The sequence below is a fragment of the Acomys minous genome (genome assembly GCF_964271855.1).
Source record: "Acomys minous genome assembly, chromosome: 13".
NCBI lineage: Eukaryota > Metazoa > Chordata > Mammalia > Rodentia > Muridae > Acomys > Acomys minous.
Window position 1 is genome coordinate 110,559,787 of NC_140495.1, and position 15,520 is coordinate 110,575,306.

At 56.2% G+C, this 15,520-nt stretch overlaps 3 protein-coding genes across 6 annotated transcripts; 2 read left to right on the forward strand and 1 right to left on the reverse strand.

Annotated features, from left to right (window-relative positions):
• The first annotated feature begins 309 nt into the window (after positions 1-309).
• On the forward strand, positions 310-6,160 carry CSNK2B (casein kinase 2 beta). 3 transcript variants are annotated; one of them, XM_084754319.1, is made up of 7 exons: positions 310-448; positions 1,695-1,777; positions 2,429-2,531; positions 3,307-3,422; positions 4,176-4,251; positions 4,383-4,572; positions 5,938-6,160. In XM_084754319.1, the coding sequence occupies exons 1-7, from the start codon at positions 400-402 to the stop codon at positions 6,026-6,028; spliced, it is 708 nt and encodes a 235-aa protein (XP_084610445.1). In that variant the 5' UTR covers positions 310-399; the 3' UTR covers positions 6,029-6,160. The 3 variants fall into 3 exon arrangements, with proteins under 3 accessions (XP_084610445.1, XP_084610447.1, XP_084610446.1); XM_084754321.1 differs by lacking the exon at positions 310-448 and adding an exon at positions 762-931; XM_084754320.1 differs by lacking the exon at positions 310-448 and adding an exon at positions 991-1,126.
• Positions 6,161-6,310: 150 nt separating this feature from the next.
• Positions 6,311-8,311, forward strand: LY6G5B (lymphocyte antigen 6 family member G5B). Of its 2 annotated transcripts, XM_084754322.1 has the most exons (3): positions 6,311-7,061; positions 7,160-7,291; positions 7,579-8,311. In XM_084754322.1, the coding sequence occupies exons 1-3, from the start codon at positions 7,004-7,006 to the stop codon at positions 7,974-7,976; spliced, it is 588 nt and encodes a 195-aa protein (XP_084610448.1). In that variant the 5' UTR covers positions 6,311-7,003; the 3' UTR covers positions 7,977-8,311. The 2 variants fall into 2 exon arrangements, with proteins under 2 accessions (XP_084610448.1, XP_084610449.1); XM_084754323.1 differs by lacking the exon at positions 7,160-7,291.
• Positions 8,312-11,464: 3,153 nt separating this feature from the next.
• Positions 11,465-15,076, reverse strand: LY6G5C (lymphocyte antigen 6 family member G5C). The gene is made up of 3 exons (XM_084753398.1): positions 14,902-15,076; positions 12,806-12,973; positions 11,465-11,787 (listed from the first exon to the last, which is right to left on the reverse strand). Exons 1-3 carry the CDS (start codon positions 15,023-15,025, stop codon positions 11,624-11,626), a joined length of 456 nt encoding a protein of 151 aa, XP_084609524.1. The 5' UTR covers positions 15,026-15,076; the 3' UTR covers positions 11,465-11,623.
• Positions 15,077-15,520: the final 444 nt, after the last annotated feature.

A 15,520-nucleotide genomic window follows, 5' to 3' on the forward strand; every position in this document is an offset into this window, starting at 1 on the left:
ATCCACGCGGCACAAGGGCGCATGCGCAGCATCAGCATCCGCAGCAACAACAACAACAAAACACCCACACAAGGTTCAGTTTCCCGCGCTGGAACCTTTCCAGGAATCCGCGTAAAGCATCGCGTGCCCCGATAGCGCGAGGACCCAGGGGGACCTGTCGGTTGGGGTCTTGCTTTTACATAACGCCCCCACAATGCTCTTCGCCACCCTCGACGTGGTCCCTCCCGCTCCGAGCTCCTTTTCTAGAGCTGCGAGGCCACGCTCCGCGCTAGGAGAGGCCCCGAGGACACGGAGGGGAGAGCCCGCGGCGTGCCGAGGGGCTGTGCGACGATGGAGTAGCAGCACGGGGCCCCTCACCACTACCCTGAGCAGGTTCCGCTCCGCTCAAGCCCCGGGGACATGGAGAAGTGCAAAGGGACGAGCGGCGGGATGGCCGGCGCCACCTCAGGTTAGCGCGCAGGCAGGGGCGGCCCGGTTCTCACGCCGTCCCCCCGCACACCCGGCCGCAGCCCCCGCCCCGTCACCACCGAGCCGCCCCTCGACGCACGCCTGCGCCTGAGCGGGAGAAGCAGGGTCCCAGTGGGGTGGCCTGGGACGGGGTCGGTCCCCGGGGCGGCGGGGAAGGACCCGAGCGGGACGAGGAGAGCGCGCAGCAGGGACGGAGACGCAGCAGCCGGCGCCCGCCCCGCAGCCTCCCGAGCCTCCTGAGCAGAAGACTATATTTCCCAGGCTTCCTGGTCGGGAAGACGCTGTAACTGGCTTCCGCTTCCGGTGGCTCCCCAGTTCGCCCCGCCCCCCACCGGGCGGCTTCCTCTAGGGCCTCGCGACCCAAGAGTCGTGCGCGGGTGCTCCTGGGATTGGTAGTTCGCCTTCCCCCTCACTGCGTCAGTTTCTCTCTGCTGACGGACTCCATCTCCCGGCGTCCTCGGAGGTAGGGGGCGGTCCTCGGAGCCTGCGCGTTGCCCTCTCTCCCCGCCCCCTCCCCATTCCTCCCAGTTTCCACTTCCCCTCCCTCCCCGCTTCTCCTGCCGCGGTTGGGTCGGCTTCCTGCGCCGCAGCGGTCGCTGCCGTCCCTTCGAAGCACAACTCCCCTTTCCCCGTCCCAGTCCCAGCCCCCGTCCGGCCGGTGAGTCCGGGGTCGTCTCCGCGCCGAGTCGTCGGTCCCTGGATGTGGGGGGCGAGGGAGGAAGTGGCCGAACGGGTCGGGAGCAGCCCAAGGGTTGGTCGGGTGGCCCGAGCCGACGGGACTCCCGCTCGGGAGTCGCACCGGAGTGCGGGGCCCTCGCCGAGCCTGTGAGGGCCGGAGAGGCCGGTTCTGCCGGCGAAGGATGAACTTCGGCAGCCTTGGGACAGGCGCCGGGGGACGTGCAGGCGCCTGCGGTGCTGGGGAGCCGGGGCCCAGAGGGGCCTGGCCTTCAGGAGCGCGGGGGGCTGGGGTAACAGGAGCAGATCAGGACCTGTCATCCTCCTGGAAAGCGGCGGGACCCATCCTCAGGACGCGGGGAGGACGGGGTGGGGGTGGGGCGCTGGGGTTAGGAAGAGAAGCTCGCGGAGGGAGGGGTGCTGCCGAAGCTGAGCTCCTTTAAGCCGGGGTGGCCTCGGGTTCTTTGGTGGTTGGGGAGGGCGCGTGGGAGGACGGACGACACCAGAAGCAGCAGCTTGGTCTCCACTCTCTTAACGCTCTCCTTTCTCAGCCGACGTAAAGATGAGTAGCTCTGAGGAGGTGTCCTGGATTTCCTGGTTCTGTGGGCTCCGTGGTAATGAATTCTTCTGCGAGGTGAGTTGAGGTTCCCTTTTTGGCCAACTGCACGTTCCCTCGGTGTCGTGTTTTACGTTGTCAGAGGTCAGATTTCCATCGAACTCTGCAGCCTAGATTGGCCTCGAACTCCTGGCAATCGTAGTCCCTCAGTCTCCCGAGTTGCTGGGATTACAAGGGTTAGTCAGCGTGCATGGCTTACCAGAGGTATCTCTAATGGTGGCGCACGCCTTTAATCCCAGCACTCGGGAGGCAGAGGCGGGCGGATTGCTGTGAGTTCGAGGCCAGCCTGGTCTACAAAGTGAGTCCAGGACAGCCAAGGCTAACACAGAAAGACCCTGTCTCGAAAAACCAAAAAACAAAACAAAACAAAAAAAAAAAAAAAAAAAAGAACACTTAAATGTTTCACGGTAAAGTTCGGGCAAAGCGCAGTGTGTTAGGATAAACTACTTAGCCTTCATGATCTCCAGGACTTCAGCCCCCAAGGAGATGGGAGCCCGAATAGAGGTGAGGGACAGAAGTTGGGGGGTGTCTCTGTGTGCGGTCCCTGGCTGGCCTTAGAGGGAAAGAGCTGCAGTGTTTACAGGAGACAGGAGAGGAGCAGATGTGCTGGCTGGGAACAGATGGGGCTTCCTCTCCTAGTTTCAGCCTCTAGACTTCCCTGCCCTGTAGGTGGATGAAGACTACATCCAGGACAAGTTCAACCTCACTGGACTCAATGAGCAGGTGCCTCACTACCGACAAGCTCTGGACATGATCCTGGACCTGGAGCCAGGTAATGCGCCCCCAGGGCGGCTGCTGGGGGTAGGCTTGGTGGGGTGTGAGCAGGAGTGCGCTTTCTCTTCGCCTCTCTGCTTGCCTGCTTCCTGAATTTCTTTTCTTTTTCTTTCTTTTTTGTTTTTGTCTTTAAAGATAGGGTTTCTCTGTATAGCTAGAACTCATTCTGTAGATCATGTTAGCCCGAACTCATCCTGCCTCTCCTGGGACTAAAGGTGTGCCCCACCGCACCCAGCCCCAGCTTGCTTCTTGGATCATCCTTTTGACTCTACAGCTCTCCTGGCCCCAGATCAGTTCCTTGCCTGTTTTGTGTTTTCTCTCCACCTCCATCCCCTCCCTTCGCAGCCCACACTGGACTTTTCTCTTGCTCTTCCTGCCCCCGTCTTCAAGTGATGGAATCGTGGCCCACACAGCAGTGTTGATCCCCGCCTGCCTCTTGCCTGCTCCATGCTCTCTGAATGTAGCACGGCCCTAGTCATAGTGACAGTTTGGTCCTGGGGATTGCGTGCTGTCCCTTCCCTCCTGCTGCTCTGGAGTGCCGCCCCGAGTATGTGTGTGGGCGTGTGCACGCATCGTGAGAGGAAAGGGGCAGGAGAGACTGGAGAGAGGCCTCGCTGAGTGGCCTTGGGTCTGCAGAAGAGGCAAAAGCTCTTTCTGGGTCAGATGGCATGGACGAGGTTCAGAACCCGCGCTAGATGAAGTGTAGGCGTCACCTTGCGGGTAAGGTGGGGTCCCCAGGACAGCTGGACAGGTGGCCACACCCTGTGTTTCAGACGAGGAGCTGGAGGACAACCCCAACCAGAGTGACCTGATCGAGCAGGCAGCCGAGATGCTGTACGGCCTGATCCACGCCCGCTACATCCTCACCAACCGAGGCATCGCCCAGATGGTGAGCGGCTCTGCTCCTCCTGCTTCTGAGCCAGGCAGGGAGCCAGGTGCAGAGTCAGGAGGCAGGGAGTCTGCAGAGAGAGGGAGAGGCCCAGGGCTGGGCGGGCGGAGAGCTGAGTCCTCACCGAGGGGTCCGCTGAATGTGTTGCTTTCACGGAAGGAGATAAAACCGTGAAACAGGGGGGCAGCTTGGGGGCTGGAGAGACGGCTCAGAGGTCCTGAGTTCAATTCCCAACATGGTGACCCAAAATCATCTGTAATGTGACCTAACGCCCTCTTCTGGCACGCAGGCACACATAACAGCAGAGTACTGTATAAACAGTAAATAAATAAATCTTTTTTTTTCTTTTTTTTTTTTTTTTTCCGAGACAGGGTTTCTCTGTGTAGCCTTGGCTGTTCTGGACTCACTTTGTAGACCAGGCCTCGAACTCACAGTGATCCACCTGCCTCTGCCTCCGGAGTGCTGGGATTAAAGGCGTGCACCACCACGCCTGGCTCAAATAAATCCTTTTTTAGAAAGAGAGAAAGTGAACAGGTAGAAGTTTTCAGGGAACAGAGAGCAAATGGCCACGTGTTCTGCAGCCTCCTAACCAGAGAAGAGGCAGCTGAGAAGTTTGGGGGCCTGTCTGGACAGAGAAGGAGCTTCAAGGCAGAGATGGGAGGCGTGGGGGGCAGAGGCTGAAATGAGTTGAACAGCAAAAGAAATTGCCCCTTCCCACCCGCTCACCCGTCCTCTCCGTGTCACACGCCTCAGTTGGAAAAGTACCAGCAAGGAGACTTTGGCTACTGCCCTCGCGTGTACTGTGAGAACCAGCCCATGCTCCCCATCGGTGAGTGCTGGAGGGGAGGAGGGCACTGTTGGCAGCCCTCAGAGGGTGGGTCATCTCCACGGTGCTGAGCCCTGTGGGCGGCTGGGAGAGGTGGGGACGCCTGGTCTGCAGCGTCTGGCTCTGTCTCCCAGGCCTCTCGGACATCCCAGGCGAGGCCATGGTGAAACTGTACTGCCCCAAGTGCATGGACGTGTACACACCCAAGTCATCCAGGCACCACCACACGGACGGCGCCTACTTCGGCACTGGCTTCCCTCACATGCTCTTCATGGTGCATCCGGAGTACCGGCCCAAGCGGCCCGCCAACCAGTTTGTGCCCAGGTAGAGGTCAAAGCGGCCCAGGGTCTGGGGAGAGCTGAGGACAAGCACAGCCTTTTCTTAGGCCTGCCTGTCCCACAGCCACGGCTTCTTCCTGGTGAGCGGCTGGGGCGGCTCTCGGCTGCTTGTGCCTCCATCCTCCCATCCTTTTTGTTTGTTTCGGTTTTTTGGTTTTTAGAGACAGGGTTTTCTATGTAGCCCTGGACCCCCCCCTTTTTTTTTTTTGAAAGATTTATTATTTAAGATTTATTTATTTACTTGTTATGTGTACAGTGCTCTGCCTGCATGTACATTTGCACAACAGAAGAAGGCATCAGATCTCATTACAGGTGGCTGTGAGCCACCATGTGGTTGCTGGGAATTGAACTCAGGACCTATGGAAGAACAAACAGTGCTCTTAACCTCTGAGCCGTCTCTCCAGCCCCCTGGCTCATGTTCTTTTCCATAAAGCAGTTGTGAGAGTTTGTTTTGTTTTTCAAGACAGGGTCTCTCTGTAGCCCTGGCTGTCCTGAAGCTCGCACTGCAGACCAGGCTGTGCTGAAGCTCACTTTGATCTGTCTGTCTCTGCCTCCTAAGTGCTGGCATTAATGTGTGGCACTTGACTGTTTAAACAGTGGCTATTGCTGTTGCCATTTTGGATGCTCAGCCCTTGACCAAAAATCCTCAGGTTTTGTGGTTCAGCATGACTTACCCTGGTGTCTTATTTTCACTGTGTACCAGGGAAGGTGTCTGTTTTGCACAGGTACTAATCTGTAGCTCCTTAAGTTTGAAGTTTCCCTGTGTGGCTTGGGGTCTAACCTGGCCTGCTGCCTGCTTGGCACATCCTCTCCCTGAGCTGTATGTTAGTACAGGTTGTTGTTTGGTTGGTTTGGTGTATGTATGGGGCTGGGGTGGGGGGCAGGCTGACAGGGTCTTTGTTGGCTGAGTTGGCTTCAGGCCATAAATGAGACTATAAATCTGTGCCACCTTTACCTGGCCTGGAATTTGAATTTTTAAGATACATGTTTTGTTTTTGTTTTTTGTGGCTGTCCAGGAGTCACTTTGTAGACCAGGCTGGCCTCGAACTCACAGCGATCCACCTGCCTCTGCCTCCCGAGTGCTGGGATTAAAGGCTTAGGGTACATTTTCAAGCTGGGCACGCGGTAGAGGCAGGGAGAGCGCTGAGTCTGAGGCCAGGGCTCTGGTTCATTGAGAAGCCCTGTCTTGAAAAACCAAAGCAAAGGAAAAAAAGGAAAGAGCCGTTTACCAAGTGTTCCTGAGCAAGGAAGTCGGGGTGTTGAGTAGGCCTCAGGAGGAGGCTGCGGGGGGGGGGGGGGGCAGTGCCACCAGCAGGGCTGGAGCTCACCCTGCCGCCTCTGTCCTCGCCAGGCTCTACGGCTTCAAGATCCACCCGATGGCGTATCAGCTGCAGCTCCAAGCCGCCAGCAACTTTAAGAGCCCAGTCAAGACGATCCGCTGACCCCGCCCATCCTCCCCGTGACCCCGCCATTCCTTTGCTGCCGCCCTTTCAGGAAGTCTATGGTTTTTAGTTTAAATTAAAGGAGTTGTTATTGTGGTGGGAGTATGAAATAAAGCGGAGGGAAAGGCCGTGGCTCGTCTCCTGGTGCTTGCCCTGGGGAAGAGCTGAGGGGGGGGCACCCGTGCGGCCTCCAGGCGCCCCAGCGGCTCATCCGCTCTCCCCGTTTGGAGGCAGCACAGATGGTGCTTCGTGGATGTCGTTTATGGAGAGTCTGTCAGCAGCATTCCGGGTTGTGTGGGGGCAAACGCAAGATTGAAAAGAAAAGGTCTCGAAGGCCAGAGGAACGGCCACTTTCTCTGGCCTCTGGCGGTGTGTTTCCACTGTAGGGGCTCCTTGAGACACACGTGCCCTCAGTTTTGCTATTAAAAGGACATGAAAGCCAGCTGGGCATGTTGGCACTCTCCTGTAATCCCAGCACTGGGGAGGCAGAGGCAGGCAGCTCGGCTGAGTTTGAGGTCAGCCTGGTCTACAGTGTGAATCCAGGGTGGAAGAACCCTATCTTGAAAAACCAAAAAACAAATTAAAAAATATATATATAATCATAAGGTAAAGAGAAGTTGAGAAAGGGTGGAGAGCCCCAATTGCTGCTCAGTGGTGTCTGTGCCCCTTTCTGGGGAGGCTGACAGGGTGGGGAGGTGACTGTCAAACCTCTCCCAGCATAATGAGGACCAGCCCTGCTGTGTAGGCGGACAACAGGTAGTGTCAGCGGCAGTCACTAACCCACGGTCCTTGATAGAGAGCCAGCTGTGGCCGTGTGGGAAGCAGGCATCGTGGGTGAGGACCTGCCGTCCTTCCTGCCGCCAGACAACTCCCTCCTCTGGTCAGGAGCCTGCCTCCGGATGGAGTCAGCTCGCAGCCCGCAGTCTCTGCCACTCTGCGTCTGCGGGTGAAAGTGGGGCTTGTGGGTACCCCGCAATGAAGGCCTGTGTGCTTGTAGCTGTGCTCATCATGGTGGGCTTCGCCACCGGGAAGGGTAAGAGCGGCCGGGAACCGAATGCAGGAAGGGGCGGAGCTGGGTGTAGCTGAAAGCCAGCTCCTGGCTCCAGCTCACTTGTCCCTCTGTGTGCCAAGCCCCAGTTCCCGACAGCGTCCGCACCTGCCACTTGTGCCTCTTAGAAGACCCTTCGCTGGGCTGCATTTCCGGCTCAGAAAAGTGTACCGTCAGCAGTTCGTCTCCGTGCATGGTGATCACCATCTACCGGAGTGAGCAGCGTCCACAGAGGGGGCAGGTGGTAGGGCGGCGGGGCTCTGTTCTCCCGGAACATGAGGGTTGCCTGGGCCGTGTAAGGAACAGACGGGGGTCTGTGTGTGTGTGTGTGTGTGTGTGTGTGTGTGTGTGTGTGTGCACGCGCGCACAGATGAGTGACTTTTTTTCTCCCTCTTCTGAGATTACACGGGATAAAATTAGGTCTGCGTGAGTGCTGGGATGAGCAGGTTTGGGGACCGTGGACGGTGTTCACAGGGACGGATAGTGACTGTCCCTTCTCCAGGTGTCAAGGTTCGCTTCCACGTACGCGGCTGTGGGCAGCACAATTCCTACCGCTGTCAAGAAGTGCACAGGACCATCCACTCAGGTTACCACTACAGGGCCGACTGCTGCCAGTACAACTACTGCAACGCCTGGTCCTCTCCCCAGCGCCAGAGCATGGTGCCTGCGCCCCCGAGGAGACACCTGGCCCTGCCCCTGTCAGAGTCCCAGGCACAGCACTTCTACCAGGCCCTGAACCTGTCCCTGCCCCCGCCTGCCTTCCCTGCTCATGGGGACTCTGAGGGCCCAGACCCTCTCACGCTGCCCCTGGAGCTGGGCTTGTCCATGGCTGACCTGCGCCAAATATACTTGTTCCTCAACAGTTCAGGACTCCTGGTTCTTCCCCAGGCTAGACCCTGACACCGGTTCTTCCCCAGGCTAGACCCTGACACCGGTTCTTCCCCAGGCTAGACCCTGACACGTTCCCCTTCCCACATCCTGCTCTGCGGTCCCTCTGATCCTGTGGCCTCTCCGGATCTGTCTCTCTCCTATTCAGCATGGCCTCTGCTGCAGGCTGGCCTGAGAGCGGTTCCCACCGTCACCGTCTTCATGTACCCTCAGCCTGGTCACGTGCCACATCCAAGCTCCGCTGCCAGGCTTTAGCAGGAAGGCCTGCTGTCTCTGACCTCATCACTTCACCTGACTGACGGCCAGGGGAGGGGGCGGGGCATGTTTCTCTCCATAATAAAGTAAAACTAGACTGAATCTGTGTCATCTTGTGTGTGCATTGAGCGGGCTGGGGTGGGGGGTGGGGGATGTGGGGGGGGTCAGGTGCAGATGTGGGCAGGTGTAACCAGGTCAAAGAGGTAAGTGTGGGATTCAAACAGGATTGCCAAACCCTGCCCACTCGGCTTGGGCTTCCTGGCTTCCTAAAGTTACCTAAGAGGCCACATCCTTCCCTCTGCTCAGCTGGAGACCAAAGGCGAAGGCGAGGCCCTGTCTCACCTGTAGCCTTCAAGCTCAGAGCACTAAACCCACGGGGTGTGCCGGCCTTTCCCCTGAGAAGAAACTCAAGCCCGGGCCCGCCCCTACCGAGTGGCCTAGTTCACGTCAAGGTCCCGGCAGCTGGCAGCACGTGTTCTATGCTGCGGGCTGCAGATGTCGAATCTTTAACATTTGGGGTTTGTTTTTTGAGACGAGGTCTCAAGTATCTTCAGCTGGCCTTGAACTCCGATTTTTTTTTTTTTTGAGACAGGGTTTCTCTGTGTAGCCCTGGCTATCCTGGACTCGCTTTGTAGACCAGGCTGGCCTCAAACTCACAGCAATCCACCTGCCTCTGCCTCCCGAGTGCTGGGATTAAAGGCGTGCACCGCCACGCCTGGCCTTGAACTCTGATTTATTTATTTGCTTTTTTGAGACAGGGTTTCTCTGTGTAGCCCTGGCTATCCTGGACTCGCTTTGTAGACCAGGCTGGCCTTGAATTCATAGTGACCTGCCTGCCTCTGCCTCCCGAGTGCTGGGGTTAAAAGCAAGCGCTGCCACCACCACACCTGGCTGGCCGGAGCTCTTGACTCTACCTTTCAAGAGCTGGGATCACAGGTGTGTGCTGCCACACTCTAAATATTGAAAGTTTTTGGCTGGGCATGGTGGTACACACCTTTAATCCCAGCACTCTGGAGGCAGAGGTGGGCAGTCTGGGCTTGAGGCCAGCCTGGTAATTCCAGGATGGCCAAAGCTACAGATTTGTCTCAAAACAAATACATAATGAGTTGAAATTTTTCTTGCGCTTATGGGTGCTTTGCAGCACTCTGCTCTGACGTCACAAGCACTTGCAGGTGAGCCCAGTTAGGCTCATGGCCTCACAGGCCAGTGCTGGAGCGCCTTCTGAAAAACAGTACGTCTTTGCAGAGCTGGAGATGCACTGCGCTCCCCTGTCCTCCCGGGGCTGCGTAAGTCAGTCCTGTAGTGTGAGGGGGTCCTGGAGGTGGGAAACCTCATGATTGGGGAGATGCGCACCGCTGTGTGTGCCTAGGGACAAATGCACATAGAGTTTGGGGGTTTATTTTGGCCTTTTGAGATGCAGTCCATGCTGGCTTTGATCTCAAGGGCACCCTGCCTCAGCCTTTGGAATACCGAGATTAGGTGCCTGAGTCGCCGAGCACAGCGGCCTGCTGTGTAAGCCTTCCTCAAGGCACAAGCTTGTCACAAGGCACAATTGTTTAACCTGTTATGTCAGCAGAGGCTTTTGCCGGCTCGCAGTGCCCCGTCCTGAGCACTCCTAACAGGTTGTGCAGTGCACACTGTAATCTTACCATGGGAGACTGAGGCGGGAGAGTCTGGAGTTGGAGGCCAGGAAGGAATATACAGCGAGTCCACCTTCCCCCCCAGATCTATACTGCTCTGATTGGTCAAACAGGGTGACAGGGTCAGGAAGGGACAGTAAACCTGGGCATCAGAGAACAAAGCTCCCTGTAGTGACAATTTTGGAATTTTGGTTTCTTTTTTAAAAACACAGAAATAAACCGGGTGTGGTGGTGCACACCCTTAATCACAGCGCTTGGGAGGCAGAGGCAGGCAGATCACTGTGAGTACAAGGCCAACCTGGTCTACAAAGCAAATCCAGGACAGCCAAGACTACATAGAGAAACCCTGTCTCGAAAAACCAAAAACCAAAACTCAAAACCGGAAACCCAAAAAACCCCCGCAGAAATAGCCAGGCCGTGGTGGCGCACGCCTTTCATCCCAGCACTCGAGAGGCAGAGGCAGGTGGATCACTGTGAGCTCGAGGCCAGCCTGGTCTACAAAGCGAGTCCAGGACAGCCAGGGCTACACAGAGAATCCCTGTCTGGAAAAAAAAAAAAGAATGTTTTTGTGTTAGTCCCAGGTGTGGGGACTCAGGGTCGCTCTGCAGCGGCTGACTGTGATTTGCCTCATGCTCTAACAGGGATAGGGTTTTGCCACCTGCAGATAGTTTTCTGTGATTGTGTGGCGTTTGGAATTCTGGGGATTTTCTTAGAGGGTATATAAATACTAGAGCCCCATGATGGCGTGGAGGTTGTTGGGTTGTTGTTGGTCAAGGTTTGTTAAGTGATCATACACAAGAAACAGCAACAGCAGGGGGCTGGAGAGATGGCTTATTAAGTATACAGTGCTCTGCCTGCATGTACACCTGCAGGCCAGAAGAGGGCACCAGATCACATTACAGATGGCTGTGAGCCACCATGTGGTTACTGGGAACTGAACTCAGGACCTCTGGAAGAGCAGGCAGCGCTCTTAACCACTGAACCATCTCTCCAGCCCAAATAAATATTTAAAAAAAAATTTAAAAAAGAAACAAGAGCAGGGAGAAAGCAGATACCCTGATGCCAAAGATCAAACTTGCCTCAGGGAGCTCGACGCTCCTGATCAGCAGGAAATGGTGTAACAATGACGCTGCCCCCTCTCCAGCCCTGACCTGGTCGGTTGGGTGGTTGGGTTTTTTTGTTATTGTTGTTTTGTTTGTTTTTTCATTTTTTTTGAGACAGGGTTTCTCTGTGGTAGCCTTGGCTGTCCTGGACTCATCTTGTAGACCAGGCTGGCCTGGAACTCACAGAGATCTGCCTGCCTCTGCCTCCCGAGTGCTGGGATTAAAGGGGTGCGCCACCACGCCCGGCCCTAGTACCCTTCTCAGGCACCCTTCCGCCCTGCATCCACCTTATTGCTCACATACTACATCCTGTCAATGCAGCCTCTCAGGGTGCCCACTAATCTAGCCGAGCCAGCCTTGCCCGTGTAAGGGCATGCCATCCTCTTCAGTTTTACGTGTCTGGAGCTGAGGCAGAACTGTCATGGCAAGAGAGGAGCCCCACAATGGGACTCAGCTCCCAAAGCCTTCACCTCCACCAGAGGAGACAGACCAAACACTTTGCATACTACTTTATTTTGGGGCAGCATCTGGGGACCTTGGACAAGAGAGGGGGCTGGGTGAAACGGAGGCAGGAGAGTGTTGTGGGGTGGGAATGGAGAGGGGAGGACCCTGGTGTGAGGGCGGGGCTCGGGGGAAACCCCAGAAGGCGGCCGGGGGCGTCTCAGTGCATCATAATCCTTCTGTTTTTCGGGCTGTTGCAGAAATTCATGAAGCAGCATTGGTAGAAGATCCAGAAACCGAACACCGGGGAGGCTCGGGTGTGCGAGCAGTCAGACAGCTGCTCTCCGCTGCGGCAGTCGCTCACCATGACATCTGGGCCGGTGCCTAGGGAGGGGTCGCAGGCACAGAGCCCCCAAATCCACCCCGAGACCACGCAGGTATCATTAGCTCCCTCCCCCCCCACCCAAAAGAAAGCCACGGAGAGTTGGGTGGGGCTGGGCGTGCCCTGGGAGCCTGAAGCTGTGCAGGGGAGGCTGATGGCTTTGGTGGGGTAACGGTTGTGGGGAGCCCTGCCTCAGTGCGTGTGGAGAAGGATGGGGAGACCAGCACCATGGGGCAAGGAGGAGGAAGGTAAGGAGGTGCGTTGAAGGTTGGGCTGCGGAAAGGGAGTGGTGGTTTTCTACAGCAGAAAAAGATAGAGCAGGGAAGTGTGGCGGCAGGAGAGGGCGGGCACAAGGTTCAGTTCCTAGCGACCCTGGGAAGATAGACGGCTCAGAGGCTGAGAGTTCTGACAGTGTTTGAAGAAGATGAAGGGAGCGTGCGCTACTGAGCCGCTGTCCAAAGACACCAGATAAAGCGCGAACAAGTGCCACCTTCAAGGATCGACACCTCTGCTCTGCTCTGCCCAGAGCGTGCACCCCTCTGTTCAGTGCACGCCGAGTACTAATTTAATAAAGGTAGGGGGGTTGGGCAGAAGAGGAGGGCGCGACAGAGGGAACGCAGTCAGTCATGCAGGCGGGAAATGAGGTCGAGGTGTGGGAACCCGCGCCTGGAGATGGGGAGAGAGCGCTTGGGAGAACCAAAGTCTGAGGCTGCTGGTTAAAGACAGGGAGGCAGACAGGAGAGCGCCGAACATGAGCACTGTGCGTTCCAGAAGAGTCTGTGGCAGCAGAGATGCCATCGCTGAGGGAAGGCCAGGTCCTCTGCAGGGCCCAGGCCCTTCAAGGCCAGACATTGCAGGAAAGTGGGAGGCTGAGGAGGAAACGCGAGTGGGAGGACAGACAGAGTGCCGGCGTGTCTTAGGGCTATGGGACCAAGACGAGGTGGACAGCGTGGGTCCCTGGGAAGAGGCTGGGGGTAGGGTGGGCGGGAGCTGGCCCGAGGTCGGGGAGGGTCCGCTTACTGTTCTTTATGTGCAGGGTGACGCAGCTGCTGCTGCCCAGAGGTGCGAGGCAGATGTCAGACCCCAGAAGGCACCCTAACTCCTTGGTCTCCAGCAGACATCGATAGCAGCGCAGGTACTTTGGTAGTGGAGGTGGCAGAGGGGGTCCGTCGAGAAGAATGGTTCTCCCTGGAACATGGAATGCTCTGACTCTGAAGTCCGCCTGCCCCCCTCTTGTGTCAGCCTTCCTGTTTCTGCTCTGTAACCATAAGTCTGTTTCTTGAAAGCCACCTGCCTTAACAGGCATCATTAAAAGGCTCCGCCCTTGCCAGGTTTCGTATTCTCCCTTTAAGCCGGTACTCAGGGGCGGATCTCTGAGTTTGAGGCTAGCCTGGTCTACATAGTATCAGGCCACAGCCAGGGATATGCAGTAGGAGAGCCTATCTTTAAAAGTTAACAAGGCAATAAAACAAACAAACAAATCAGACTTCCATTCTATTACACCCCAAAGAAATGCATTCGTTTAGCGTACACTGAAGGGCTAGCCTGCACTTGAAGGGCTAGCCTGAACCCAGAGCTCCGTAAGTTTAATTTACATTCACAGGTGAAGCTGAGGCTGCCCATCTAACCCTGTTAGAGTAGTCTTTCCTCAGCTGGGTGCTGTGGCGCACGCTTTTAATCCCAGCACTCGGGAGGCAGAGGCAGGCGGATCGCTGTGAGTTTGAGGCCAGCCTGGTCTACAGAGTGAGTCTAGGACAGCCAGGGCTACACAGAGAGACCCTGTCTCAAAAAAAAAAAAAAAAGAATAGTCTTTCCTCTATGACTTATTCAGTATCTCACCCCATCCAAGTGCTGGGACTAAAGTCGTGTGCCACCACGCCCAGAATCCGAGTTCTCTTTAAACAGTCCCCGAGCACGCCCAGTGGACCCCTCTATCAGCCTTACCTGGCCTTCAATCCTTCCTGCCTGCATGCTAAGACTGCCACCAGTGAATATGCTTGCTTCTTTTCTTCTTCTTCCTCCTCTCCTCCTCTTCCTCCACCTCATCTTCTTCTTTTAACTTAGTTTTTTGAGTTTCCTCTCTATAGCCCTGCTGTCCCGGAACTTGCTCTGTAGACCAGGCTGGCCCCAAACTCACAGCGATCCGCCTGCCTCTGCCTCCCAATTGCTGGGATTAAAATCATGTGACACCATGGCCTGGTTTGAACATGCTTTCTTAATACGTCATGTTCGGAGGTGAAAACAAGGGTCCATGAGAGATAAGAACTGTGTCGGGTGGACAGGCGACCTCAAATAACCCCATGCCGCACGCCTCGCTCTGCGGGCCGATCTCTGGGCAGGCTCCTGTTAACGCAGCCTACCGAAGGCCCTGCCTGGTCTTCCCCGAACCGCATGCATACACAGCCGCCTCTTCTCCTGGTCCTTGGTCCACGCCACATGTTAAGAGCCCAGGCCTAGCAGCAGATGGTTTGGGGTGTGCAGAGGCCTGGCCACCAGCTGAGGCGGGCGTGTGGAATTCAGTGTCACTCAGCCGGGTGGACTCTGCTTCCCTCCTCTGGCACAACTCCAGCCCTCTCTGTTTTGTCTTGTCCTTGGAGCTGGAGAGGATCGGTTCAGGGTCTCCAGAACACTGTTGTTGACACAGCAGCAAGGTTGTTCTCCCCAGGACTCTCCTTTGAGGCCCATTGCAGTCCCCAAATATTCCCACCCACCCACCCATGGTGTCATGCCTGCCGCTGGTGTCACCTGTGACCCTGGACAGAAGGACCTACCCCCTCGGAGAGACCAGGATCTCTCCACCTTGCTGGCCTGGTCCCCTTCTGACCCTTTGGAGCAGCAGTTCATAACCTGTGGGTCACTCACAACCCCTTTGGAGGTCAAATGACCGTGTGTGTGTGTGTGTGTGTGTGTGTGTGTGTGTGTGTGTGTGTGAAATACTAGATACCGTGCATATCAGAAGTTCACATTATGATTCATAACTAGGAAAATTACATCTATGAAGTAGCAACGAAAATAATGTTCTGTTTGGGGGGGGGCAGCACACCGTGAGGGAGCTGGGTTAAAGGGTCGCACGCAGCGTCAGGAAGGTTGAGCACCAAGGCTCTGGAGCCACTTACCAAGGGTGGAGTCCATCAGGAACAATGTCATTAGGAAGAGGGCGACACCCAGGCCTTGGGTGCCACCGTGGAGACTCAGGGGCCTCGGAGACCAGCGGGGTGCAGGGCCTGCCATGGAAAGCATGACTCCCCTCCAGCCTCCCGCCTGGCCTTATATTGTGGGGAGAGAGGCTGACCGAGAGGAGAGACATGGCAGCACTCCTAGGTGGAAAAAACCACCAGAACTTAGCCAGTTCAGAGTGTCCTCAGCCCACACCCTCGCTGGGCCCTAATGGCCTGGCGTGGGGGAGGGGCCCAGAAGGTGCTGTCCCTTCTGTCTGTTCCCTTTCCTGATGTTCTCATAAAATACCAGACAAAAGCAACTTAGGGGAGGAACATTTCTGTATTTTATTTCTATATATTTGTTTTATTGTTTGCCTCCTCATTATTATTATTTTTGTTTTCTGAGGCAGGGTTTCTCTGCATAGTCCTGGCTGCCCTGGACTTGCTCTGTAGACCAGACTGGCCTGAAACTCACAGTGATCCTCCTGCCTCTGCCTCCTGAGTGCTGGGATTAAAGGGGTGCACCACAACGCCCAGCAAAGGGTTTATTTTAGCCAATTATTCCTGGCTAACCGTG